The sequence below is a fragment of the Schistocerca cancellata genome, chromosome 4, assembly GCF_023864275.1.
Source record: "Schistocerca cancellata isolate TAMUIC-IGC-003103 chromosome 4, iqSchCanc2.1, whole genome shotgun sequence".
Classification (NCBI taxonomy): Eukaryota; Metazoa; Arthropoda; class Insecta; order Orthoptera; family Acrididae; genus Schistocerca; species Schistocerca cancellata.
The window spans coordinates 604,049,659-604,071,430 of record NC_064629.1 but is presented as its reverse complement, the minus strand read 5'-3'; the positions used below and the strand labels follow the sequence as shown (position 1 = coordinate 604,071,430).

The 21,772-nt window shown below is 36.0% G+C and overlaps 1 protein-coding gene across 3 annotated transcripts in view; it reads right to left on the bottom strand.

Moving 5' to 3' along the window:
- Positions 1 to 21,772, bottom strand: part of LOC126184928 (potassium voltage-gated channel subfamily H member 2-like) — a 1,246,473-nt gene that overhangs the window by 66,174 nt on the left and 1,158,527 nt on the right. For all 3 annotated transcript variants that reach the window (XR_007536905.1, XM_049927600.1, XM_049927601.1), the window contains one exon: positions 4,474 to 4,554. Coding sequence is in view for 2 of the 3 variants with exons in the window: in XM_049927600.1 (XP_049783557.1) it covers positions 4,474 to 4,554 (81 nt within the window). In the remaining variant the exon portion in view is untranslated. The remainder of the gene's footprint in view (positions 1 to 4,473; positions 4,555 to 21,772) is intronic.

The window sequence follows — 21,772 nt, the reverse complement described above, 5'->3', positions numbered from 1 at the left end:
TTTTTTCTAATTTTTCACAAAAAAAACATAAATAAGAAATATGATTTTCATCATATCAAATCCCCCATAAATATTAAAATCCTGATACAACTGTTTCAAGCATACATTGGATTTTCTCTTGTATAATCATTGTTAACTATATTCCAGTTTCATGGGAAAGAATTTCTCTGAATTATGGGAATACCTGATGCTTCCATGGGAAGAAGAATGGAATGTTTGATACATAGACAACCAATGCAATGACTGGTCTTAAGCCTATCAGAAACAATTTTCATTAGACACATTTTCATTATAAAAAGGAGTTACTGTTGAGACTGATGTCTTAAAATGTATATTATTAAACTACTTGTACGTGCTGAACATGTGGCATGAATGAGATGCTGTACCAAATATTTTCCTGTAACAGTAATATTCGCCTTATAGGAACTATTAATTTAAAGAGCAATCTACTGCTGGAAATTTTAATTACTATGAAATTATTTCAAAATTCACCTGTCATTTTCTAAGCAATAAAGAATGAATCCTTACCGTGTGATCCAGGAGTTGTCATCTTAAAAGTCCACATTTTTTGCTCTTCAGAAAGAAATGCACAATTGAAAAATTTTTTATTCTTTCTTTTCAGTTGCTGATTGCATGCTCTTCAGTTATCAGTTGTAAAATAGAATGGATGAATCAGTCTTTTCTTCCACAGTATTGAAGCTGCACTTTGAAAATGATGAAATTTGGTACTGAGAATCAGTATACTTTGTCTTTGTGTGTGAGAATGTGATTTCTTAGAAAGATGACATGTTTTACATTTTCTGTCAGTCATATTCTTGTTCAGACTTACTTAACAAGGTACATGAAACTGAAGGTAACTATTTCAAGCAAAGTACAATCTTTAATTGCAGGCAAATATTAAATACAATAGAGTGCATAATATATTTAGCAGCACTGCACTACAAAATTTTCAGTCCTTCACTGTACTTAATTCTTTGTTCAAAAACATTCATATTCAATCTTAATTTCATAATGAACATAATCACCACATCACAAAAAGGAAAAAGAAAAAAAACAACAGTACAGATGCCATATGTTGGTGGAAGTCAACTGTCATGGATACTATGACAGTAATACACTAATAATATTAATATTAATAATAATGATAATTATAGTAATAATAATAATAATAATAATAATAGTATACTAGAGGCGTATTATGTCAATAGCTACAAAAATTATATCATATGAGCAATGAATGCAATGGATTAACATACTGAACAGTTCTGGTATGAAGCATAAATGCACTATTGAGTGTTGATGAATAAGTAATATTCTTGAAATGTTATATATAGAAGAGACTGTACAATTACTATGAATCAACTTACAGGAATATCTCTCACCATAAACTTACTATGAGTAATTTCAGAAAGTACCCCGTGTCTGGAGAGAACTCAGGTGAAAAAAATATGAAAATAGAGTACAATACCCGAAATAAATGGGCATGATAAAAAAAAATACTATTGAATTGTTTTTTCAAGTTTTCAAAATATCATTGATCTTCCAAGTTCATAAAATGTTTTAAGCATCAATTGATTTTGCTCTGAATGTGTGAATAACAATATGTCTTATTACACATGATCACAATCACACTGATATCATTAGGGAAAAAGTATATGGTGTAGCATAATGCACCATTTCAGCTAGTCTTCTCAGATTTTTGTGGTATACACTTAAAATACATTGTCCTAAAACAAATTACTGAAAATGTGTTACTGCAGCCTTCAAATGAACCAAACAATGAAGAAACAGGTTCTGTATACACTCATCTCTTGTTTGTAGGTTTTACATGTAGGATGTACACAAGGAACACAATGAAATGCAATCTAACTAATTTTTTTCTTATGAAATTCACTCAAATATTATGTTGCAGAAGTATTTGACTTTCTCCCTTATGATATGACATCAAAAACATCAACAATATAAAATTATGGTCAAATATATGATAAACTGAAAATATTCTGGAGGTTTAATGTGCTGCTAACTTTGTTGACTTTCCTTTATAGGCAGAGAGCACTTTTTTAGCTCAATTAGAACATATAACAACTCTATAAACTGTGGGAAAGTTTACAAAATGCAGTTCAACTGCATAATGCTATCCTTTTGGGCTCCCAGAAGATGAGACAAAGCAGTGTGTGTACTTTATTTTTATACATGCCTTGAATGTCTGAAAAATTGTCACAAATTTTGGGTTGCCATGTTAACTTATGTTAATGCTATTCGTCATATTTACAGCTTAATTAGGGAACTTTCTGGTCTAACATATACATTCAGGTTGCATTAACTATCAATGGCCTGATTAGACTCATAAGAACCTTTTTCCACTTCCTGTGACATAACATTTGCTTTTAAATAACATATACATGTTTGCTCGGATGTGTGACATACTAAAGGCTCAACACTATTTTAAATTCAAAACAACTGCTTCTGGTGATTTCAAAGGTAGTAAATAATTAACTGGCAGTGTGTGAACCAAACAGGACCAAAAAATCTTCACATGAAACCTTTTCGTACAAAGACAACTACATTTTGTAAACGTACATTTATCACAAATGTTCATGAAAAGACAAAGAACTTTTAGAGTTCGCAAATAGTCTTCAGACTTTTTTCTTTCTTTCCTATTTACTATAATTACTGCCATAAATTTTAATTTTTGCACTGAAGTTCCCACACAGAGTTGTACAACATGTGAAAAACTGAATCTGAATAATGGAAGCAAAAGTATTACAATCAGGCAAAAACCTGTCATGGAAGGTTTTATCAAAGGTATTCAGATTTCTCTGCAGTTTATTTCTCACTATGCCATATTGAAGTAATTTTCAGTATTCATTCTGCTCATTACTACTGAACATGCAACTTCTCAAATGTCTATGGAGATGAAAACACCTATAATTCAAGCCTAACATGGACACTCTTACTCAGAAAAGTCATTTTCAGAAAAAGAAAAATAAAGGAAACAAGTTATGTTATTTCAAGTATATCAAGCATAAAATTCATTAGTCTCCTCCAGGCAGTTACCTAGTGGATGTATGGAAAAGTTTCCGTCAATGGTAAAGTACACACGCACTCACTCACTCACTCACACACACACACACACACACACACACACACACACAAATTCCGATACACTAGACCCAACTTCAAACACACAGCACATGCATACGTTGAGATATATATTTGTTAATGGCAGTCACGGTGGGTACTCAGCCCTATCTTATGTAAAGTAATTTTCATCTTATGTATTCCAGTACTACAGCCAGGAATATATAACTGGAAGAAAATGTTAAAAATGTTCATATTTTGGCAATTTTTACTATGTACAATTATAAAAGGTATGCTGACTGCAGATATTACATCATTCTTTCCACTTGAGTTGCTGTACTGTTAAACGTACTGCAAAAAATATTGTCATGAAGAAAAATTACATGTCACATGTGATAAATACGTGAAGCTTTGCATGCATAATAAAAAGAAATAGAAAAAATGAAGGCTAGCTGAGAACTGTTTACTACGAAATCACATCTGATAAACTGTAGTCCATTTTGTTTTTGCACATGCACTTGTAATGCAGTTATGTAAATGGACAATGTCATGCAGGTGCTATAAAATCAATCCCAAAGTCTACCATGCAGTTTACCAGTGTTTTGCAGTTAGAATAAGAAATATATGTAGAAATGAATACAAAGCACATATTTTAGTAAGGTAAAGTCCGCAATGCTCAAAGAGCTTCTGGCCTGACTTCAGGTAGAGAACAGCCTTTTGTTCACATCAGGAGGGGTAAAATCGTGAGCCCATTGTCCCAGCTGAGTGGACCTGGGGAATTCCTGGATGGACTGGAATGAGTAAAAGTTTCCATTCTTACTTAGGATTTCACCTGGGACCCCCAAGGTTGTAGTCCAGTGCTTTACCCACTAGATCACCATAGCCACCACATATATTTCATTATTTGAAACATTCACTACAATTTGGACTCCATGAAATATTTTAATCAATTATAAATGGAGTTTTACATGGTTTTTTTCATTACAATATCTAACAATTCCTGCAAATCACTGGCATTTTTTCTAGTAATAACCATACCATAAATATTCCATAATGGTCATCCTCTGTGTTTCCTCTTTAAATTTGCTGTATATCAAAATATATTTGATAAAGTAACTTTCAGGCCTGTAGCCCAAAATGAGAAACATATGGTGAACTATGACACTCTTCGCAAGATCTGACACTGATGAGTGATATTGCTTTATTATTTTCTCACAATGCACTGAATACAAATAGTGAATCCATATTGCAGTTTCTTACTTTTTTGTGTAATATGTACTACTGAAAATAACATGGCTATCAAAAAAGAAATATCTGTAGTTGCAGATTCTGTATCATTTAAAGAGGAACCACATTTGAACAGTTTACTGAAAAGTTCTGTATTTCACTCACCTGTGCCACTTTCTCACCCATGTTTGGAGTGTGCAGAGCACCTTGGAAGAATTTTGCTGATCCATTATCTTGAATGGAGAACTGAAAAATATAAACAGCAATGAATGACACATTTCTGGAGTAACTTATGTGTTATCACATTATCACGAAGTATTTAACTTCTTATTGTATGGTAATGTGTTCTCATTTCTCTATACTGCAATGAGGTACAAAAACATCAAATGTATTCCTGTGTGCTAATGAGAAGTCCTTGATGGAATATAAATAATTTAAGGAGTAAAGGTAGCAACTTGCAAAGAGCCGAGGTGCTGAGTCACTAGCACATTAGCAGGCACATAAACAAGTAACACAATTCTGCTAGCGTTAAGGTGAAGTTTTGTTCAAAGCTATAGTGTGTACACACGCACACACACACACACACACACACACACACACACACACACACACACACAGGCACAGCAGCCCATTCAAGTTGCACAATGGCACAACATTATTAGACAGAAAACCATGACCTTACAGGTGTGTGTGTGCAGAGTGGAGGCAGGGATGGGGTGGCAACAGTTGGGTGGATGTGTATTCAGTTCTGAAGAAGAGTTTATCCAAAAATCCAGCAAAATTCTCTGTCTTGGTAATGTGTCTATCAATGACTCAGCACCTCATCTATGAAGTGAGTTACCTTTATGCCTTAAATTATTAAAATAGTTTTCTCATTTATATGTTACTGTACTGACTAATTACACAGCAAAATCATGTAACAAACACAACCAGTGCAGTGTACATACTGAAAGTTCACAAGTAATTAGTAACTATTAGGCAGTTCCATACTTCCTACACATTGTTTTATCCGATGACTTTCACAATGTGCAAACATAAGCTTCTGCAGCCTTTGTCATTTTCTGTAAAACTTTCCTTGGTATGTCACCATGTTGTCATGCTGTTTTATATACACCAACAAATTTAGGACATTGCTGCAAACAGCCTTCATCAAGGTGGTGTCCACTAATACACCAACCTGATAAATGCTACTTGCGATAGAGGTCAAAACATCAGCCTATAAAACCATTAGATGACACAGTACATAGACAGATAAATTTTACTGAAGAGCTTCGACAATACGTAAAACATTTCCAGGTTTCAGTCATCAGTTACTTATCATTTCTTTCAACTCTGGTAATCATTTGTCAACATGGAAATGCACCTTCCAGACATTATTTTAAACTATATATCTCCAACCATATAGGTTGGAGGAACTCGGGGTATTCCACTGCCCATAGCACCATGCCTAATAATGAACTATGGTGTTGAAACCAACAATCGTGTCGAGGACACCTTTTGTTTTCAGCATTTTAAATGTCATTCCCAGGTCTCATACTTCCTGTGTTATTACAGCAGTATTATGCACATTATGGGTGATGAATTATATTATGTGTTTTATAGTTGGAAAGCCAATGTGTGATTTATTACAATTCAGTTTAATGTTAAATACTACCAATAAAATGTATACGTAAAACATATACCTTCAATCATTTCATATTCCTGAAGGTTCTCTTTCATGATGAGATCTATCAGATACCAAAAATCAATAAATGAAAGAAAGATGATGGTAAGATTATAATATTCCACTGGCAACAAGGTTGTTAGACAGAGCCTGAGCTCTGATAGAACAATGATGAGCGATTTGTGTACTTTTCAAAGGGACTATCTCCGTGAATTTGTCAAAATTGATTTAGGGAAACCTGTACTGGAATTTTTGGACTGGAATTTGAATCTCGTTCTCCATGTTCTGAGGACTGCAACTGCCAGTCTGAATAAAAATATATCAATACCTGTATCAGTCACAGGTGCAATATTTTCACATGACTATTCATTGTTAGTAGTACAATAGTATAATTATATTTCTCAACACTGAAACTAAACAGAAGGCACAATTACCCGACAAGAAAAATTCAAAGTAATACATACAGGGGAGAAAATATTAAATGTCCTACAAACAATTTCAAGTAGCTATAGTTATAGCAAAACCTTTTTGCCAGAATCATGCAAGACAAAAATTCATCTGAAAAACATAACTGATATTGGAAATATGCTGCTGTACTACAATGAGATCACATATAAACTAAAAGCTGGGGTTAAGTGAGCATATCAATCATATGTCTTTAAGTGAATATTCTTCTTCTTCTTTCGATTTCGGCCATCTTTGGACCACGTTCAACAATTCACTTGCCCGGCTTTTTGATCTTTTTTTCTCTCTTCCCAATATTTCCTCATCATTTTCGAGTGGTTCCTCCTCCGCTCTTCCGACCATTTCCTGTTATTATTCTTTAGTTTCGTTTCTTCTGGAAAACACTTAATTTCGTTCACTATTTGTCTAAACTTTTCCCTGTCCCTGATTGACTCACGGGTGACATTAAAATAGGCCAAATCCTTTTTCACCATCTGTATCCATTTATTGTTGGTTTTTTCGTTCCTGTTACTATGTTCAAACACTTTTCTTGTTAGTCTGTTTCCATCCATCCTCGACAGGTGACCATAAAACGTTAGTCTGCGTTTACGCATTGCCTCACTCACTTTCTCAATAGTTTTGTATATTTCCTTATTACTCTTTAGCTTGTACTCTTCCCCAATCTTTCTCGGTCCTAATATTTTTCTCAAAATTTTCCTTTCTTTCTTTTCCATGTTTTCTATTTCCCCCTTTTTGTTAAGAGTTAGGCACTCCGATGCATACAGGCATTCTGGTCTAATGACAGTTTTATAATGTCTTAATTTAGCTTGAATCGAAATGTTTTTTTTGTTATATATGTCTTTGGTTTTTTGAAAAGCAAATTCCATTTTCCTTGCTCTCGCCTGGTTTGCACTCTTGTCTAAACCATTCACTTGAATTATTTCACCTAAATACTTAAATTTTTCTACTCTCTTAATATTGCCGTATTTAGTAATAAGATTTTTCTTGTTATTTCTATGATTAGACATATACACGGTTTTTCAAATGAAATCTGCAGTCCAGCTCTGGCCGAAACTTCTTGTAGTTTCTCCAAGTGGTTCTGAGCTATTTCTTCGTTTTCTGTAATTATTGCCAGATCGTCTGCAAAAGCTAAACAGTCCACTTCTATTTTTTCTTTTTTTGTTCCAATTCTGATGTCATTCTTGGTGCCTTTGAGTTCTTCTTTCCATATTCTCAATATCTTTTCCAGTACGCAGTTGAATAGGATTGGGGATAAACCATCACCTTGTCTAACACCTGTTTTAATTTCGAACTTCCTTGAAATTTCACCCATAAATTTAACTTTGGCCTTACTGTTTGTTAGCGTCTGTTTGATAATTTGAATTGTTTTCTTATCGACCCCAAATTCTTCCAATACTTTCAGTAATGTTTCTCTATCTACCGAGTCGTATGCTTTTTTGAAATCTACAAATACTATTGCAAATCTCTGGCCTCTTGAGATTCTGTAACGAATTAGTGTTTTCAGGTTAAATATTTGTTCAACACAGGATCTACCTTGTCTAAAACCTGCTTGATATTCACCTATTTTTTTATCCAGAACTGGCTCCACGATTTGAAGTAATTTCCTTGACAAAATTTTGTATCCTACTGGTAGTAGCGAGATCCCTCTATAATTATTAACATTCATCTTATCCCCCTTTTTGTGTAGTGGGTGTATCAGGGCACACTGCCAGTCTTCAGGAATTCTTTCTTCGTCCCGGATCTTCTTAAACATATGTTCCAAAACTTGTGGGAGGTTGGTATCCATTATTTTTAGGATTTCTGGTACTATGGAGTCTTCACCTGGGGCTTTATTGTTTTTTAGACTGTGTATTATGTGTTTTATTTCTTCAGCGTCTGGAGGTTTTGACTCGGTATTAGTATTTCGGTGGTTTTCAAAACTCATTTTATCTTTGGGTGGTTCACAATTTAGTAGATTCTCGAAATATTTTGCTAGTATTTCACAATTAGTCTTGTTTGTCAAACCTAGCTTGTTCTCTTCATCTTTAAAACATAAATTTGGGGATTGGTATTTGGTTAGCTGTTTTCTAAAAGTTTTGTAGAAATCTCTAGAATTATTTCTTTTAAAGTCTACCTCAATCTGTTCTAGGTTATCCTGAAATTGTCTTCTTTTTTTATTACGGAGTCCGCCGCTCGTGGTCTCGCGGTAGCGTTCTCGCTTCCCGAGCACGGGGTCCCGGGTTCGATTCCCGGCGGGGTCAGGGATTTTCACCTGCCTCGAGATGACTGGGTGTTTGTGTTGTCCTCATCATTTCATCATCATCCAGGAAAGTGGCGAAATTGGACTGAGCAAAGATTGGATAATTGTACGGGCGCTGATAACCACGCAGTTGAGCGCCCCACAAACCAAACATCATCATCATCATCATTTATTACGGAAAAGCTTAGCTGTTTCTCTTCTCTGGATTTTAAAATTGTCAAGATCTTGAGGATCTTTTGTGGAGTTCCATTTCTGCCACAATTTCTGTCTCTTCTCCAGGTTCTCATCACATTCATTGTCCCACCATGGATGTCTTCTTACTCTTTTCATGAGACAATTTTCTTTTGCTATTTCAACTATTTCGTTTTTGATCTCCTCCCATCCCGCTTCCTTATTTATTGTGGATATGCCATCGCTATCTTTGTGCAATGCTCTTTGAAACCGTTGTTTAATTTCTTCATTTTTTAAAGTTTCTGTGTTATATTTTGGAATTTTGTAAAAGGTTTTCTTCTCTTTTCGAAATGGGAGTGGTCTGAATTTAATCGTAGTCAAATAGTGGTCTGAATCAACATCAAGGCTTTTCAGTACTTTAGTGTTTTGAATTTCTTCTTGACAATGAAGTGAGATAGCCACATGGTCAATTTGGAATTCTCCGAGAAGTGGATTTGGTGATCTCCATGTTTTAGTTTTTCGGCTCAGCTTTTTGAAATGTGTTGTCATTATTTTCAAGTTGAAATGCCTACATACCTCTATAAGCCTTTCTCCATTTTTTGAAGTTCTTTTGTGACCTGGGAAGAGGCCTACTGTTCCATGGTATTTTTTCTCCCTTCCTATTTGTGCGTTAAAATCGCCTACTAACATTTTTATGTTCTTCTTTGAGCATCTATCCAGTTCCATTTCAAGTATCTCCCAAAATTCTTCAACTTTCTCCGGGTTATTTTTGTTGTCCTGGTTTATGGGTGCATGGCAGTTGATTATAGAGTATCCTTTGTTTTTACATTTAATCTCAAGAATGGATAGTCTCTCAGAACTCGAGTAGAAGTTAGTAACTGAATCTAAAATTGAGTGATGTTCCAGAAATGCTGTTCCCAGGTATGGCATTTGTTTCATTAAGATTTTACCTGGTTTTCCTTTAAATAAACGATAGTTTTCAAAATCTAAAGCAGTTTCATCTAAAAACCTTGTTTCTTGCAATGCACATATTAAAATTTCTTTCTGGTTCAGCTTTTCAATCAATGATTTCAATTTTCCTACTTTAATTAGAGAGTTTACATTTAGGGTTGCAAACATAGTTGCTTTCTTAAATTTCAGTGTTGAGGGCTGCATACATGTTGGTTGGGGTCCTCCAAAATCCTTTGACCCCTTTGCATTGTTTCTACGAACAACGGAGGATTTGCCATTCGGTCTACCTCTTGGAGTCTTGACGACGTTCCCATCATGCTTTGCAATAATTGTTGGATAATAAATTGGGGGATCGGGTTGCCCCGAATCCGAAATTAAAACCAAGGTAGTAAGCCCTGGAGTTAGCTCTTCCGCTCTCTCTGCCGTTGGGAAATTGTTCCTCTTCCGCCATTGAGACCGTTGGCTGGGTTTCACCTAGTAACCCTAGGCAGGGGCCCTATGACAGGGTGCTACCATCTGGAGCCGGACGGACCCTGGTTTTTTTACGAGGTTGTTACTCCTCCCCCTCCACACTTCCCCATCCTCTTGTTTTTAGATGGGCCCGGGCTTGGGACCGGCTTGCGGCGGTGTGAATATTAATATTAAACTAAAATAAATTATTGTATATATACCTAAAAACAAAGATGATGTGACTTACCAAATGAAAGTGCTGGCAGGTCGACAGACACACAAACGAACACAAACATACACACAAAATTCAAGCTTTCGCAACAAACTGTTGCCTCATCAGGAAAGAGGGAAGGAGAGGGAAAGACGAAAGAATGTGGGTTTTAAGGGAGAGGGTAAGGAGTCATTCCAGTCCCGGGAGCAGAAAGACTTACCTTAGGGGGAAAAAAGGACGGGTATACACTCGCACACACACACACACATATCCATCCACACATATACAGACACAAGCAGACATATGTCTGGAATGACTCCTTACCCTCTCCCTTAAAACCCACATCCTTTCGTCTTTCCCTCTCCTTCCCTCTTTCCTGATGAGGCAACAGTTTGTTGCGAAAGCTTGAATTTTGTGTGTATGTTTGTGTTCGTTTGTGTGTCTGTGTCGACCTGCCAGCACTTTCATTTCTTAAGTCACATCATCTTTGTTTTTAGGTATATTTTTCCTACGTGGAATGTTTCCTTACATATATATATATATATATATATATATATATATATATATATATATATATATATATATATATATATATATATATAGACACACACACACACACACACACACACACACAATAATATATATATACAGGGTGAGTCACCTAACGTTACTGCTAGATATATTTCGTAAAACACATCATCAAATACTGACGACCCGATTCCACAGACCGAACGTGAGGAGAGGGGCTAGTGTAATTGTTTAATACAAATCATACAAAAATGCACGGAAGTATGTTTTTTAACACAAACCTACGTTTTTTTTAATGGAACCCCATTAGTTTTGTTAGCACATCTGAACATATAAACAAATACGTAATCAGTGCCATTTGTTGCATTGTCAAATGTTAGTTACATCCGGAGATATTGTAACCTAAATTTGACACTTGAAACCTCCGACGTTCAGTTGCGTGTTGTAACGAACACGGGCCACGGTCGGCGAGCAGCATCTGCAGGGACATGTTTACGATGACGACCGTGTTTATGAGTGTGGCTGTAGTGCACTGTTGTGGTGTGGTCTAGCTGTCGCAGTGTCCGCATGTAGCGCTTGCTGCTATTGTTATTCTGCATTCATCTCTGCACGCAGACCAACTGTAGTACACCGTGTTACCAGATGTCTGTGATAGTGTAGTGTTGTAGGAACTGTGACCATGGTGTATTCGAACTCTGAAAAGGCGGAGATGATACTCATCTATGGCGAGTGTCAACGAAATGCAGCTGAAGCCTGCAGGGTGTATGTAGAATGGTACCCGGACAGAGAGCATCCAACATGCCGCACATTGCAAAACATCAACCGCCAGCTGTATGCACTAGGTATGGGTCCATAACAGGCCCATCACAGGAGAAGCGGGTGCAGTTGGTGTGTTAGCTTCTGTTGCCATGAACCCACACATGAGTACACAGGACATTGCAAGAGCCAGTGGACTGAGTCAAAGTAGTGTCGTGCGCATACTGCATCGTCACCGCTTTCACCCGTTTCATGTGTCGCTACATCAGCAATTACATGGTGATGACTTTAATCATCGAGTGCAATTCTGTCAATGGGCATTAACAGAGAATGCGTTGCAGTTCTACCTGTTTACCGATGAAGCGGGTTTCACAAACCACAGGGCAGTGAATCTACGGAACATGCATTACTGGTCTGTGGACAATCCTCACTGGCTCAGACTGGACTGTAAATGTATGGCGCAGAATCATTGGCGACCACCTCATTGCTCCTCCCTTCATTGCAGGGGCCCAAACAGTTGCAACATACATCGCATTTCTACAGAATGATCTGCCAACGTTGCTCGAAAATGTTCCACTGGAAACGCATCGACGTATGTGGTATCAGCATGATGGTGCACCTGCACATTCCGCAATTAACACTAGGCTGACCCTTGACAGGATGTTCGACGGGCGTTTCATAGGACATGGAGGATGCATAAATTGGCCAGCCCGTTCTCCTGATCTTACGCCTCTGGACTTCTTTCTGTGGGGTACGTTAAAGGAGAATGTGTACCGTGATGTGCCTACAACCCCAGAGGATATGAAACAACGTATTGTGGCAGCCTGCGGCGACATTACACCAGATGTACTGCGGCGTGTGCGACATTCATTACACCAGAGATTGCAATTGTGTGCAGCAAATGATGGCCACCACATTGAACATCTATTGGCCTGACATGTCGGGACACACTCTATTCCACTCCGTAATTGAAAACGGAAACCACGTGTGTATGTGTACCTCACCCCTCATGGTAATGTACATGTGCGTCAGTGAAAAAGACCAATAAAAAGGTGTTAGCATGTGGACGTAATGTGCTGTTCCAGTCTCTTCTGTACCTAAGGTCCATCATCTTTCCCTTTGGATTCCTACGTAATTCGGTGCTCTCTGATACACACGATCGAACAGTGGAGGAGTGGTACTCAAATGTCAACTTTAGGTTACAATATCTCCAGATGTAATTAACATTTTACAATGCAACAAACGGCACTGATTACGTATTTGTTTATATATACAGATGTGCTAACAATATATATATATATATATATATATATATATATATATATATATATATATATATATATATATATATATATATATATATATATATATATATATATATTAAAAAGAAAGATGATGAGACTTACCCAACAAAAGCGCTGGCAGGTCGATAGACACACAAATAAACACAAACATACACACAAAACTCAAGCTTTCGCAACAAACTGTTGCCTCATCAGGAAAGAGGGAAGGAGAAGGAAAGACAAAAGGATTGGGTTTTAAGGGAGAGGGTAAGGAGTCATTCCAATCCCGGGAGCGGAAAGACTTACCTTAGGGGGAAAAAAGGACAGGTTTACACTCGCACACACACACATATCCATCCACACATACACAGACACAATGTCTGCTTGTGTCTGTGTATGTGTGGATGGATATGTGTGTGTGTGCGAGTGTAAACCTGTCCTTTTTTCCCCCTAAGGTAAGTCTTTCCGCTCCCGGGATTGGAATGACTCCTTACCCTCTCCCTTAAAACCCAATCCTTTTGTCTTTCCTTCTCCTTCCCTCTTTCCTGATGAGGCAACAGTTTGTTGCGAAAGCTTGAGTTTTGTGTGTATGTTTGTGTTTATTTGTGTGTCTATCGACCTGCCAGCGCTTTTGTTGGGTAAGTCTCATCATCTTTCTTTTTAAATATATTTTTCCCACGTGGAATGTTTGCCTCTATTATATATATATATATAGTACTAAACTTGTAAAAAAATGCTATGATGTTTGCAAAAGACACCAGTTGGTGTCTCCATGCAAAAAAAATACAATAAATAAATAAATAAAAATAAATGTGTACACTTTTTATGATGATAACTTAAATGTTATGTGTTGTACAGCCAAATAAACAAAAATCATTATGAAGATCTGGTGCAATGAAAAAATGTAGGAAAATAACGTTAATCTCAAAAAAGTGAAAAAGCAGGGAAATGGAAGGCAAATAAACAGAACTTATTAGAGATGAGAATTATAGTGATCTTTAAAAAACCCTACAATAATTATGGACATGACAAAGGGCACTTATCAGTCAGTTGGTATCTGTGATAAATGGAGCAAATAAAACAGTGAAAATAGAAATAAGAGATGCCAGCCCAAAAGTAAAATGTAGTGGTATATAGGGTAAGGCGTTTAGCTAAATTATAAAATGAAAAGTTGAAACACAGATGATTGCAGGAATTAAAAATGTACCATGAAGAAAGATCAGATGCATCTACAGGAAAGTAATAGGCAAAAATATTATATAGTACTGAAAAGAGGAAACTTGCAGAAATTGAGGAAAACTATTCAAATAATAATACCTATGATTTTTATCAGAGATTTAAGGACAGTCTGGAGGGAGAGCAAACCTCAAGTGTATGTATAATAAAGGAAAATGGCAAACTTGGCTTAAGTAACTCTGAAAATCACTAAATACTTGCAAAATATTTTTATCAGCTTCTTAACTGTCCAGAACCAATCTATGAGGTGTAATCACCACTAATCAAAATCTAGAAGATTTACTTATAACTATCAAAGAAGTTAAAGAAGTAATTAAAATCTTACAAAACAATAAAGCTAGTGGAAAGACTCTATTACAGCAGCAAAAACAAAAAATTACATGAAATTAATTTCTGAAGAAATCTGGAAAGCAGAGAAAATCCCTGAAGAGTGGAAGGTAGCTTTGATACATCCACTACATAAGAAAGCCAATAAATGAGACATACACTAAGAGAGGAATTTCTTTGTTATCAGTTGTATATAAAATACTTTGCAACATTTTACTCAACAGAGTACAAACAACACTGGACAGTCATTTAGATGAATTTCAAGGTGGTTGTAGTAATGGTAGGTCATGTTGTGAACAAATATTTAATCTGAAGTTAATCATTCACCAGCGATTACAGAATACAAAAGATTTTGTAGTAATGCTTTCGTTTTTAAAAAAGACTTTTGATTCCATCAACAGACAAACTGCAGATAAAATAATCTGAGAATTTACTGTTAAGTCTAAAGTCTAAAGTAGCAAAAGTTAAATTTATGGGAGAAATAGCTCTGTCCTTAGAAGCAAACACAGGTTTTTTGTAAGGAAATGGCCTATCCCTAATTATTTTTGTGCTCTAGAGAAAATAGTGAGAATTAGGAATGAAAAATTGAATGAATATAAGATTTCACCACTAAGGTTGGAAAGAGGAAACAAAAATAGTGGAATAAACTATCTCACATTTGCAGATGACTTCGCTATACCTACTTTTTGAAAATGTGGCAACTGCTGAAACACAAGTTAATCTTTTAGAAGAAATAGCCAGTAGTACAAGTTTATGAGTTTCTGCAGAAGAAATCAAAATTTTTACAAGCATTAAAAGTGCACTGAATTTTCTTAAAACAGATACTGGAAGAATTTAAAAGGATTCAAAAATTTAAGTACCTTGCAGAGATAATGATAGAAAGATTTGGAAAAAGCTGCTATAGGGGAAATGATACACAGAAACGGAAGGGCATTTAATATAACTAAAGGCCTTTAGAACAAAATATTCCTGTCCAAAAATGTGAAAATAAGGTATTACAATGCAGCAGTGAAGCCAAATGTTTATATGCAAATGAATGTCTAACATCAAATTATCATTTAGATACATTACAAATACTAGAAAGGCAAATCATTAGGAAAATATTAGGCACAATAAAAACTATGGAAGGTTGAAAATTATTTAGTAATGATGAAACTTATCGAAACATTGAAAACGTACCAGAAATAATGAGAAAAAGAAGACTGTTATTTTTTGGACATTTATAATGAATGCAAGACAGTAAATTAACCAAAAATATATTCCAGTGTTTGTAGGATAAGAAGTCAATGACAAGATGGATCTATGAAGTAAAAAAAGCATTAAGAAAAAATAATACAACAGTTGAAATAAACAGCTGACAGAGAAGTGTTTATGGAAAAGAGTATTGAATATGGTAAGAGTCCAAGGTAGGAGAGTTAAAATAACTGATCTGAAGTGGTCAGAAGACAGGAATAGAGAACATAGTAAATGGATGGACTAGTGTTGGAAGAAAACGAGAGAACAACAAATAAGGAATTGAAATTAGCACATCATGCTTAGTTGGCTCATGTGAGGGGGAAAAAATAGAACTGATCAAAACACCCCTCCTAATGCAGAAGAAAGATTTGATAAATGAAAAATTGCATTCAGTTCTTAAAACAAGGAAAAATAACCCACCAGCATGGAAAAAGACAAAAAGACACAGAGAGGGAGGAAAAATGCAGTACTATGCTGCAGTTTGAAGCAAGTAGTACTGAAATGTTTCAGAAAAAGCATAAGAAGCCAATCTAAACACATTTCTACAGAAATGTAACAAAACTTTTCTAATATGAAATCTTGTGGAACATAACAACATTTCAGTTTTTACAGTTTTCTTCCTCATAAGGAATTGCTACAAAATTACTCTGTAAGTGATTGGTTTGGTTCAAAAAGGAAGAAATTTCTCATTTTACATAAACTGTACAGTATCAGAACCTTTACTATATACTGTAACATCTAGGGGAGCTACTCTCACTGCACATTGGTAGTCTCAACACAGTTCACAAGGAAATGAAAGAATCTAGTAAGAGGCTGTCAGTGCAGAAAACTATAAGGCTCAATGCAAAAGCACTGCTTATGAAAGGCAACAGCCCAGGTTTGAGTGCTGATTTGGGATTGACATTTAACTTTCTGTAAATGTATACTAATAATGTAGCTACAACAGTGCACCACAACTGCAGCATAAATAAAGCTATAAAAATGTACTCTAACCAATAAATTGAATAATCATGAGAATTCCGCCGCAAAACAAAGTTGAAATATATTCATAAGACATGTTTTTAAACCAGTTAAATAACTTACAATTCAAGGAAACAGAGATAATTGGGCAGAAAATTAAAGATGAAACTATGAGGCATCCATATAAACAATCAGTTAACACTGGATCACTGTATTAATTAGCTGGTTAATAGACTGTGTACAGAACTTCTTTTGAATATACAAGCTGTTTTCCAATATGTTGATCGTTCTGCACTGCAATAATTCATAGTTTTTGTACTAGAAAAACCACATACATGTGAATTCGGTTGCCAATAACTGAGAAGCACGGTGGAATATCCTGAGGACATTTGGGATACTTTAATTCATGTGCCAGTATGTATGTAAATTCACTGATTACTTTTTGGACAAGCAACAGACATAGCTTTCTGGTAAATATTGATATCTGTAGTGATGAGACAAACCACAAACAAAATATTCACAGAGAGTATACAACAAACCATTAAACCAATACAAATTGCAGACTGGTGTGCCATGCAAGAGCTGGCACATCTTATCATCAAGTCAACTACCAATTTGATTAACTTTAAAATCTCATACATGGAGCACAGCAAATGGCTGGGCAGTCACAGCAGTTTTCAACATTTTGGATGACATTTTTAATATGACAGAGGTTGCCACCTGATGGGTTTCAGAATTGCTCACAGCCAATTAAAAACCCACCAAACTGAGGCAGCAGTGACGCATCACTAATGAGCTCAAGACAAAGGACAAAAGTAAGCAGTGATGCATGTAGATTCAACACGGTCATAAAAAACAAAGACTCTACCGTCACTGAGCAAAGTGATGTTGAGTGTTTTTTGAGACTCACCATGGTGTATTGTTAATATATTATGATCATACGCATACTACCAAAGTCTTTTAATGAGATTACGAGTGACTGTCAAGAAAAAGCATTCTGGGGACCTGACCCAGGCTACTTCTCTGTTGTACTGAATTTTGCCACACCTACATTTCCCTGATATGGTTCTCAATGACTTCACCCCCTTGCCTATGATGAATAAACCATTATGTGCCAAGTATTTCCAGAATGATAAGTTTATATCCAACAAGCTGGAGCATTTCCTGAACAGTACTTCTACAACACAGGTCCCTGCCAAATCATCTATCTTTTGAAAAAAACATGTTCTTTTGAGAACAGTTACTATCTTCATATATAGTTAAATGGCTACCTGGCCATTGACCTTCATCTGTGCGAATGCGCACAGATTGCCCGAACTCTTGTGGGAATCGTCACCTTAGTGGTCACGAGTAATGAGTGGATGGGCAAAGTATCTATTAGGAACATTACATATGTAGATTGTGGACAGTTGGGAATGTGGGTCTCATGGGAAGCGTGCAAGGGGTAAGTCCCTGCAGTCGCCCTATTCATCTGTGTCCTTGGTGGCTCAGATGGATAGAGCGTTTGCCATGTAAGCAGGAGATTCCGGGTTCGAGTTCCGGTCGGGGCACACATTTTCAGCTGTCCCCAATGAGGTATGTCAACAACACCTTTCGGCAGCTGAGGGTTTCAATTAATTATCATTTTTTACTAATAGCAGATTCATTTTTCATGGCTCTAATTAAAACTTTATGACTACTCCTTGTAAAGTAAGATATGAATTCATGTATAAAAATAATTCTTTCTGAGTCCATATACTGGCAGTTAATGAATGTCAAGATCATAGTAGTCCTGTTGCACAATTACAGAAATACATAGATTTAATTATGCAATGCATAATAAGCACAACGGAAACATTTCTTGAAGTTCATACAAAATTGCTGACATTAGTTGATGTTCAGTCTCCAAGCTGAGGGAACTACTTAGTTACGTTTCTAGTCATAAGGCAAAAGAAATATCAAACACAGTTGCGCTACCACATTCATGAAACAGTATGGCACTTTTTTAGCAAATTTTGTGTTATTCATTGATCAAACAGTAGTGTATGCATCTGCTAATTCTAATAGCACCATATATCAGAGATCAATGGCTAGAAATATTCTATTTGTATACTACTGAAAATATTGTGCAGTCACACAAGGCATTTTATTAAGGAAGACCCCCAAAAATGACAAACTGGATCTTTTTCTTCCCCATTCTTAATTTAAATATATGAATACAATCTACATAAGTATGGTAATTTTTGGCATTTTGGAAAGTTTCTTTACACTCAGCTTAATTCAAAATTTCATATGTGACAGTGATTAGTCTACAGTGCATTACCTACTGAAATCAATCTGGGCCACAGAGAGCAAAATATTTTCTGCAGTGCAATGAACATTTTGGAATAAATTTCATTCTCACAAAATTTATGTTGCCCAGGGAAGCAAACATTCATTTGCAAGTCTCAATCAGATATACAGTTTTAATTAATAAGAAAATTTCACTTTTTACCATAGTGAACTTCTGGCAAAAATACTGGCATACCAGGTGTATGCCAAATATTTTTGCAGTGTAACATAGTGATAACTAGAGAACAAATATACATTTACAGAAACATGTAAAACTATGGGACAGATAGATACTGCCAATAGAAAAATTAAAGATGCTTCTGGAGAAAAGAGAAGCAGTTGTGTGAAAATCAAGAGCTCAGATGGAAAACTAGTACTATCCAAAGAAGACAAAGCAGAAAGGTGAAAAGAGTGAATATATAAAGGAGCTATACAAGGAAATAAACGTGAAGGCAATATTACAGAAAGAGAAGAGGAAGTAGATGAAGATGAAATGGGAGATACTGCAAAACTAAATTGACAGGCCAAAACAAGGCAACTGGAGTAACTGACATTCATTCAGAACTGCTGATATCCTTGGGAGAACCATGAAAAAATTATTCCACCTGGTGATCAAGATATATGAGACAGGGGAAATACCCTCAGACTTCAAGAAGGATCTAATAACCCAATTCCAAAGAAAGAGGGTGCTGACAGATGTAAGTATTAGCAAACTATCAGTCTAATAAATGATGGCTACAAAATACAGATACAATTTTTTTTACACAAGAATGGGAAAACTGGCAGAAGCTGAATTTGGGGAATATCAATTTGTCTTTCAGAGAAATGCTGAACCATGAGAGGCAATACTGACCCTGTAGCATATCTTAGAACACAGGTTAAAGAAAGGCAAATCTACATTTATAGCTTTTGTGTACTTACAGAAAGCTTTTGAGAGTCTGGACTGGATTATACTCTTTCTTATTTCAAAGGTATCAAAAGTAAAGTACTGAAGTGACAGGTTATATACAACTTGTACAGAAACCAGGCAGCAGTTATAAAAGTTGAGGGGCATGAAAGGGAAGCAGTGCTTGAGAAAGGAGTGAGACAGGGCTGCAGCATATCCCTGATGTTATTCAATGTGCACATTGAGCAAACAATGAATGAATGCAAAGAAAAATTTGGACAAGGAATTAAAGTTCAGTGAGAAGAAATAAAATCTTTGAGGTGTTGAAAATTACATTGTTATTCTCTCAGAGACAGCAAAGGACTTAGGACTTAGAAGTGCAGTGAATGGAATGGACAGTGTCTTGAAATGATGATGTAAGGTGAATACTAATAAAAGCAAGACAAAGGTAATGGAATTTAGTCAAATAAAATGAGGCAATGCTGAGAGAATTGTATTAGGAAATGAGACACTAAAAGTAGTAGATGATGTTTACTATTTGGGCAGTCAATAACTGTTATGGCCAAAGCAGAGAGGATATAAAATGTAGACTCGCAACGCAAGAAAAGAGTTTCTGAAGACCCGGCAGGGTAAGGGATTTTCTCTGCCTCGTGATGACTGGGTATTGTGTGCTGTCCTTAGGTTAGTTAGGTTTAAGTAGTTCTAAGTTCTAGGGGACTGATGACCATAGATGTTAAGTCCCATAGTGCTCAGAGCCATTTTTGAAGTTTCTGAAGAAGATAAACTGGTTAACACTAAATTTAAATCTAAGTGTTAGGAAGTCTTTTCTGAAGGCATTTGCCTGGAATGTAGAATTTTACAGAAGGGAAACATGGACAATATGCACTTCAGATAGGGAGAAAACAGAAGCTTTTCAAATGTGATGCTACACAAGAATGCTGAATATTAGATGAGTAGAGCATGTCACTAATGAGGAGACACTGAACAGAATTGGAAAGAACAGAAATTTGTGGCATAACGTAAGTAAAAGAAGGGAGTGATTGATAGGACACATTCTGAGATGTCAAGGAATTGTCAAATTAGCATTGGAGGGATGTATTGGGCATGAAAGTTGCAGAGGGAAACTAAGAGATGGGTAGTTAGTCATAGATGAAGAGGCTTGCACAGGATAAGAGTAGCATGAAGATCTGCATCCAATCAGTTTTTGGATGGAAGATTACAACAATAATGTAGTAAATAATAACAGAATATGTATTCTGTGAAAATGAGAAATATAAGTACTGTGGAAAGCTGAAAGGGGAGCAAGGAGTCATGGAATATGTCTTAAGAAACATTTTACTGTGAAATAAAAACAAGGCAATGTTACTGTATTCTCCATCTCGTGCATTGTTAACGCTGTTTTAAAAGTGATCAAGAAACTGTTTTTCAAGCCTTCCTCACAAGCTGATGGTTACCCTCTTTATGTTATCTGGTGTGTGAAATGATTTCCTCTAATGACCCACTGAAAGTATGAACTGCTCCCAAGAATGCTCAGTTGGGTTCATGTCAACACATATTGCCAGCCATTCCAGTTAATTCGTTCCTGCCTTCTGGAGAAATGTGCTTAAGAACTGCAATGACGAAAGGTAAAACAATCATTGAAATGTTGACTGTAGGGCTGGATTATAGATTGGAGAATATTGTCCCAATACTTCGCAGCCCTCAAATTACCCACAATTGTAGGGGAAAGTATACATATGTACATGAAAGTGGTCAAAAATGTGACTAACCCACCTCTGGTACTGAACACAAG